This window comes from Etheostoma spectabile, chromosome 22 (genome assembly GCF_008692095.1).
Source record: "Etheostoma spectabile isolate EspeVRDwgs_2016 chromosome 22, UIUC_Espe_1.0, whole genome shotgun sequence".
NCBI lineage: Eukaryota > Metazoa > Chordata > Actinopteri > Perciformes > Percidae > Etheostoma > Etheostoma spectabile.
In genome coordinates this window covers 10,225,995-10,234,177 of record NC_045754.1, presented here as the reverse complement: position 1 = coordinate 10,234,177, position 8,183 = coordinate 10,225,995, and the positions used below count along the sequence as shown (strand labels likewise).

Genomic DNA, 8,183 nt, shown 5'->3' with positions numbered 1-8,183 from the left:
ATTAGCATTTAGCTGCTAGCATGGCTGTACTCTTAGTCTTGTTCTTTTCCTCCATTGTCTTCACTTCAAGGACTACATTTTGCTGAACAGAATATTCAGAATATTTTTAATGTGAAGTTAAAATCTAGTCAGTTAATCAAGCAGTATTAGTGTCACAATGATGGACTGCTTTAATATCCTGCAGCACTGAATAGTATGCAAGAAATGTTCTTATTTTTTAATGAAGTCCAGGCTTTATTACTGCACAATGAAGTCAGCTTTGTGCTGCCCTGTTGACTTGGCTCTTTGCTGGCAAATTTTTATGACTCCCTCTTGTTGATATTGGCTAATTGTGGTTATGATTCACCATGATTGACCACGTTGCTATTCTGAAGTCTTGCACCTTCCTGTCACATGTTAAAACTGGAAAAGGACGATTAGTTTGTCAGTCTTCCTGACTTTCCATCCCATGTATTTTTGCATACTGGCACTGTTATTCAAAGTGACTAATTGAGGTATTTTAGAAAGAGCAACTCACCAGGACACATTCTGCACTATATGTGGTACTGTCTCAACATGCTGCCAGCTGCACTCAGTGCACTCTCACTACCACTGCCAGTAGAGGTCAATACAGATGTGATCTTTTCCTTGTTCCATTGGTCCCTTGTCCCTCATGGAGCCGCCAAGTTTGCCTTTACTCCCAAGGTTAATTTCATTTGAACTACACCAGCTCTTGCACTGGCTTGCTGCAAATCTGTTTTAAGGTCCTGTCTTTATTGATTGCTGTGAAATGAAATTATTCTTCAGTGTAAAGAGGGACAGAGCCCCATTGGGCACAGTTAATGATCCTCTCATAGCAGTTCATATTCCCAAACCTCTTCTCTTCTTTCTTTTTCTTTGAAAGGTTCAATCCACCAACGTGTAATTAGAGCATTCATGTTTTATCTTGTTGAAAAAAGTGGACTATCTGCAGGCTTTTTACAGTTTTCACCTGGGCAGACGGACATAGTTTTCCGAATGAATTATGTGTTATTATTAGCAGTGAATATTTTAAAAGCCCTTTGTGCTCAAGAATAAGAATGCAAATACTTGCAGGCTGTTTAGGTTACAGCTGACAAACACACGTACACAGACACCCAGTACCTGATTTTCTTTTGCCCTTTAGTTGAAATGACTGCTGTAAGTACAGCCTCACAGAGCTTCAAGCATAAACACACCAACCAGCAAAGTGGCCTTATTGAGTAACAGTTGTAAAAGCCATTTATTACCCTTTACAACAGGCTAACAGCTTCCACGATCCAAGCAAACTGTACACGGTGAAGAAAAGCTCTACCTCGACTGAAGTTTGTCCTACCAACAAAACGCTTTACTTGGAGGTGACGAGAATGTGTTGTAGTTAAAGAAAACCGATAACCAGGCTGATGACGTTACCCCTGGGCTCGATGTGGCTGCTGTTGGCATTCTCTCTGGTGTTTACTCCTGTGTCTGTCGGAGCTTGTTCTACTCAAGAGTTTAGGTGCTCCCAGGGCCTATGTGTGCCTGAGGACTGTGTGCGTGACTACACCGACAATTGTGGAGATGGTAGCGACGAGGGAGACTGTGAGTAAAACAGGAAAAATATACAATATAATAAGGATAAATTATGATCTTTTGGCATGGTTTTCAGGGGATTGTCATGGACGTGGGGGGTGAATTACCTCTCAATAATGAAGGTGTGCAGGGTGGAAACAACATATCTATGTTGTACCGTTGTGGCATTTCACTAAAAACTGTCAAGCCTATTTCCAGCTGAAATGACCAGCATGTATTTTACACACAAAATAACTGTACCTGATATAAATAAACTAGCTACAGCCTGTAATTGCAAGGGACAAGAACATTATTATTTTTCAGTCTGTTTTTATTAACAGCTTTTCTACCTTGACAAAAAAGATTGTCAGAGGTTATTTAATATCAGTTTTCTACTTGCAAAAGCAAACATTGTATCGTTAACCATCATAAAACGGTAGCATTTTGTAAACACTGAAAAAAATATACAGATCTAAATTGAAATAACCCTTTAACAGTGGCTTGGATGCATATACTCCTCAAAGCATTATTGATGTGTGCACAGTTTTAAACAATGCTTACCCAAATACCGTGGCAGTCAAAAAAGGCAAGCAAATTAAAAATGAGGTTTCTTTGAAGATATTCAATTCTTCAAATGTAACTCTTTGTTGCATCACTGCTGATCATGCCTGGCATACCTCTGAAAATGCAGAATTATCTCTAGTTCTTTACGGTCCCTCATTGCGTATTTGGCCGTAAAGTCAAATAAGATTAAAACGAGATACTTATAATGTCAAAACCACTTTGCTTCTGATCTCTGCTGATTTGATGAATCTTTATTAATGCGTAGGACCCACAGCTTAATCCCAAAACAAAGATTCATGGCAAACTATATTTCAGGTTGGAACACAAAAGAGCACAAGTGAAACGTGTTTTTTGTTGTTGTTGAAGGCTCCAGATATAAGAGGTGTGACTTTGAGGAGGGATTCTGTGACCTGATCCAGAACTCGGAGACGCTCTCTGGATGGACCAGAACAGCTGAGGTCCCGGGACTTAAACAAGACCAGACCAGGAACACATCAGGTAGGAGTTTCTGACATCTGTCTTATAACATTTTGACTTCACAGCCTTAACTTTACTGTATCCGGTTTATTCATATTTTTCCATTCATGCACCCCACACTTCGCCCTCTCCTCTAGCACATTTCCTGTCCCTTTTACCTGTCAGTGGAAACAGAACCACTGCAGACCTGAAGAGTGTCGTCTTCCTGCCCAGTCAGATTTGCCAGGTGACAAAATCCAATGTTGGCATGTACTAACACCATAGTCAGATAACAACAACTGGTGACATCATCTTTGCATTTTCATTCAACAGATGAGTTTCTACTATTATGTTGGGGCAAAACATGGAGATCTTCAGGTCTTGGTTCAGTCTCACCCACTGGGTCAGAGCACAGAGGTGTGGAAACACTCCACACAACCACAGATAAAAATGTGGCAGCGTGCAGTGATCACGTTTTCCAGCAATCACAGTTTTCAGGTCTGTAACATTCACAATTTACTATAATAAAGTTTAATGTTGCTGTTTTTGAGTCAGTTTTGTTAGGTACCAATCAAGTTATATTATTTTAGGCCCAAAAGACACAGCTCAGTAATTCCCTTCAGGTCCTTTGAGCTTTTTTATGCATCTTTTAGCTCGTTCCACAACTTTACTACTTGGGTGCACTCTCACTGCTCTCATTAACCTTATATCCAGTAGCAGGCAGCTGTTTTTGTGAGAGACCATATGCTACCTGCCCAGCACCAGACCGCACACAAGTTAGCAACTAGCTGTGGATATTTCCTCAGGAATGGTAGAGACCAAAACAGTGATAAAAGAAGAGTGAATATTGAACATCAATAAATTAGGTCTTTAGAAACAGAACTCTAAATGAATGCTAACATTGCTCTGTATTTGCTGGATGTGTAAAACAGCAACTGCTTTCCAACAAGTTTCCCACATCAACTTTAAATGGTTAAAGTTTGCGGCCGCAAAAATCAGACTAGTACAGATTTAAATCAAAGGATTTTTATCAAGATGTATAGTTTACATCTTAGAATAATGGCCAATGCTTTAACTGATATTATACCATATTGTGTTGTTGATTTTTTTATTGCATATTAAGAGCTATGTAAGATGTAAACTATAAGTTTCCTTGCGACTGATAAAGTCATCACAGCAAAAATGAGCTGCACAACAGGAGCAGTTTATGTGCCGAAGGGGGGTACTGACCCAACTGGACCCTTCCGAGGCCATCTGGAATCCTCTGAAGCCTGCTGTTCGTGTCCTTCCTACAGTATATCCTCAGACAATGTCAGTGTGTCACCCTTCTCCTCCTCTCTGCCTTCACCATCTGTCACTGACAGCCAGATCAGTTTTATAACATGGTACGGAGAGGTAGACTCTCTGCTAGCATTTACTTTCCCCTCCATTATTCCCCTTCCTCTTTTAAAAACGGAGATAATTGGGTTTTTATTTACCTTGGTGGTTTCAGCCGATTTCAATTTCAGTCAGTTCACTTAATGTTGTGCACTTTTCTACCTGCTTAAATATCTCCAGGGTTTTTGTAGTTGTTCTCCAATTGTGTTGTAGAAAACACAATTGGACAACTTTATTAAAATGTGTGCATATAAAATATGGTACTATGCTATAGGGCTGGGCGATATGGATAAATCAAATTAGACTAAATACCTCGATATTGATACTGCAACGATATTGTAGTGTGGATTATTGGTGCTTCCACAAAAATATTTACACAATGAAATGTTTGATAAGCAATAATCTGTAATGTGGATATAATGACTAAGTGGGTATAGGCAAATAATAGAACAGTTACAAAAGTCTTGTAAGTTCAGAAAATGACATAACTTTACTGTAATGCAGCCTTTAAAACCAAGAAAAGAAAACACTTATGTCATATTACGATATTACAATATCCAAAATCTAAGACGATATCTAGTCTCATATCACAAAATCGATACAATATTGATATATTGCCCAGCTTAACTATGCACATACACATTTGGTCTAATGCTTGAAACAATTAGAATTACAGACTTTTGGTTATATACCTCCACCACCAACCAATCAAGTTGCAGTTTACATCCATGTTGGTCCACCCTCAGGAATTTATTGAAGGGTATCAAGTGTAGTTTTTGGCAAAAAGTGGGTGCTTCACGCACATCTTCAACCCGATAGCTCAGACGATCTATTCAATCACCACCATTCCAAGATTAGTGTCACCAACTCAGTATCCGACCACATGTCTCCCTTCAGTTCCTGAAAAGTGTTTTTGCAAAACATCATGATGTCACAGTGAAGTTGACCTTTTACCTTAAAATCTGTCATCACTTCATCAATTTATTCTATCAGACATTTGTGTGAAATAATCATATTATGAATTCCTGAGTCATGGCCAAAAACTTGTTTTGTAAGGTCACGGTGACCTTGCCCTTTGACCACCAAGATGTATCTTGGCACTTGTTTGTGCCAAGTTTGAAGACATTCACTCCAAGGGGCCCTGAGATTTCGCGTTCTCAAGAATGGGACAAACGGACTTACCACCTGAAAACTTGAAAACCTGAAAACATTTAAATCCCGCTCCCACCGGAGGGGAAAACCACTCTCCACTCTCAATTAACTTGTATTGTGTGAAGGTGCATCCTCATTAATTCTGTCTGCTGGCAAACAGCAGGAAAACACCTTAAAGAAGGGGGGTAAAGAACCCATACTTAAGTTTTTATAAGCAGCTGAACTGAAAAACTGAGCTTTTAGGTGTGGACACAGACATGGTGAATCACCAGGAAGAATGGAAAGACTGTGAGACCCTGTTACTAACCCAACATCATGCCCAATGTCACATTTGCAATGAGCGTTTTGTTACCAAGTCAAATGTCAGTTTTGGGCTAACTATATTTCTTGGAGTTAAGTTAAAGCATTTTGACATTATGCAACTTGTGTTACATTGGAATGTGGATCAATCAGAAAGCCATGCAGCATTATGTTTGCATCTGTCTTAGCTTGCTAACACATACAGTAGTTAACATTAGCTTACACTTGTCCTCTTTGGTAGACAATGGGTGCTAATAATCCTTTGACATACTTAAATCTGATGGTTGTAGCTAGCTTCAGACACTTTGTTAGTATTTCAGCCCTAAGTTACATACCCTAGCGTCCATTGTTTTCCCTTTCGGTAGGCGTGGTTTTCAGAGTATGAGGCAATGTGCTCTGTCTCTATAAGGCCGCCAGCCATGGCTATCGCCAGTACAGAGGCATACAAACCCTAAAATAAATCAAATCTATGATATGATTAAAACGTTTGTTGTGTTTTTGCTACTGACAAAAACTAAGTGGCTATGTTGATAAAGGTTCCCAAGATTTTCTGAGAGTGAAGGTACATTGTCTGGATCAAATAAATGGCTGTGAACTCTTAAATTAATAATTTTATATACACTCATTTCTATCATCACATATATTGTATTACTTTTATGGCCTCAAAGTCCAGTTTTAAGTAAACAAAGAAATACCAGTTGACAAGTATGACCAATGAAAATTGTGTATTTGATTGCATTTTTCTATCACCCATGATGAGACAATCTTTCATTTGTTTAGATCAGTCACAAACAGTGGGTTATTAGACTCCCCTGGCGTAGATAAAGCTGCTCTGTGGACTTTGGTCAGTGTACCTTTGATAATATTAGCACTATGACTGCCAGAGAAAACGTGTCGTTTAAAGATGCATTTATGACTCATGCGTCACATACTACATGCAAATGCACTAATGCACACACATACTGAAAGTGCACACAGGCCAGAATACACAAAGACAAGCAGGTTGTGTAGAAATGTAATGGTGAAGGTAAGGGGACTGAGTGATTTCTTAAAAGTTATTTGTGTGTCAACCAGGTGGTGCTTCGAGGGGAACCTTCAGCTGAAAGCAAAAGCTCTGAGGTCCTTGCCATCGATGACCTATCCTTCAGTCCCGGCTGTGTGACTGTGCCTGGTACTGCTACCATTAATAACATCTCACTACACAGACAGGACAAGTTCAGGCCTTAACATTTGGAAATATCGCCTCACATAAACAGACCACCACAAACCTGTTTTGAATACTGATCGCAGGGGAAGACACTAATGGATAGGATTCATAACAGAATAAGAATTAGAATAGTGCCTACTACACATTTTCTACACTGAACATTGAGCAGTTAAAGCCTCAATTCATGGATTTATTTATGTCTGCTTTAGTGCGCAGCCTGCAGCTCAGTGATGAATATGATTCAGCTTAACATGTTGGATGGGAGCGTTTGATAAAGCACTGTCCTCTTGGCATTTTGGACATTATTTTTGCATGTTGCCTTGGTAAATTACATACTATAGCATCTTTACAACCGCTATTATGTACCCAATATAGAATGATGTTCCTGCTCTGCCTGTAAAATAAGAGTGTTATTGATTACCTCTTTTATGCTACGACCTGTGGCCTTCAGTTGTTTTAGGCCTCTTTCCCTGGTGGAGCATCAAGGCCAGAGTGGAGAGTGGGGACGGAGCTGCACTAGATGCCAAATTAATATCACTGACTTACATTAGATGACAATGGTCTGAGCTTAAGCACCACAGTTTTTAAAGGATGTTTGGCATATGGTGAACTTGAATTGTAATTAAGGATTTTACTGAATATATTCATTTAAAAATGATAATTCCTACTTCCTCATACATTCATTAATAACCATGGAAGGTCTGCGAGCAAGCTGTAGATGATTTATTTGGGATAGATTGTATATTTATTGTTAGTAGCAAGAGTGCTACAGTAGGTGGTCCTTGCTTTTTAGTCAATTGTGAGGCTGAAATTTCCAGTTTGTCCAGTACAGTATGGTACATGCAGCACGGTAAGGCCACAATGAGCTGCCTCTTCTGATTCCTGTTCTTGAACCTCACTCCCAACTGAATCCCACGTAACCTAAAGTGGATATAATCAATATTTTTATATTAACAATCAATAAGTCAAATCAATCTGACTTTATTTGAAGATCACTTTTCATACACATAAAATGTAACACAAAGTGCTTCACAGAATCCAATAGTGAAAGGGTGAAGCTATTGGTGACAAAGCTACAGAGATGTATAACCTGAGTTTGCTGTTCCCGTCGCTGTTTGTTGTGGGGTTTGTTAATCTTTCAGCTCTTTGTTTTGGTTTTCCGGCCAACAACTTAATGTTTTGGTTCACTCTAAATGACTCTACGTGAATCATCCAAGCTGTATACAGTAAGGATGGGACGCTGTTGACCTCAACTGAAGAGGTAATAGGATGGTGGAAGAAGCACTTTGAGGAACTCCTAAATCCAGCTGACACGTCCTCTGTTGTAGAGGCAGAGCTGGAGGACGATGGGGGATTGTCGGCAATTTCCCTGGTGGAAGTCACTGAGGTAGTCAATCAACTCCACAGTGGCCAAGCCCAAGGGATTGATGAGAGCTGGCCAGAAATGCTGAAAGCTCTGTGTGTGGTGGGGATGTCTTTGTTGACACGCCTCTTCAACATTGCGTGGAAGTCTGGGACGGTGCCTAAGGAGTGGCATACCGGGGTGGTGTTTCCCCTCTTCAAAAAGGGGGACCAGAGG

At 39.8% G+C, this 8,183-nt stretch overlaps 1 protein-coding gene across 2 annotated transcripts in view; it reads left to right on the top strand.

Moving 5' to 3' along the window:
- The first annotated feature begins 1,188 nt into the window (after window positions 1–1,188).
- malrd1 (MAM and LDL receptor class A domain containing 1) overlaps window positions 1,189–8,183 on the top strand; it is a 45,476-nt gene continuing 38,481 nt past the window's right edge. For both annotated transcript variants that reach the window (XM_032504241.1, XM_032504240.1), the window contains exons 1-5: window positions 1,189–1,578; window positions 2,479–2,610; window positions 2,727–2,815; window positions 2,902–3,066; window positions 6,472–6,568. In XM_032504241.1, the coding sequence (XP_032360132.1) occupies window positions 1,401–1,578; window positions 2,479–2,610; window positions 2,727–2,815; window positions 2,902–3,066; window positions 6,472–6,568 (661 nt within the window). In that variant the 5' untranslated portion in view covers window positions 1,189–1,400. The remainder of the gene's footprint in view (window positions 1,579–2,478; window positions 2,611–2,726; window positions 2,816–2,901; window positions 3,067–6,471; window positions 6,569–8,183) is intronic.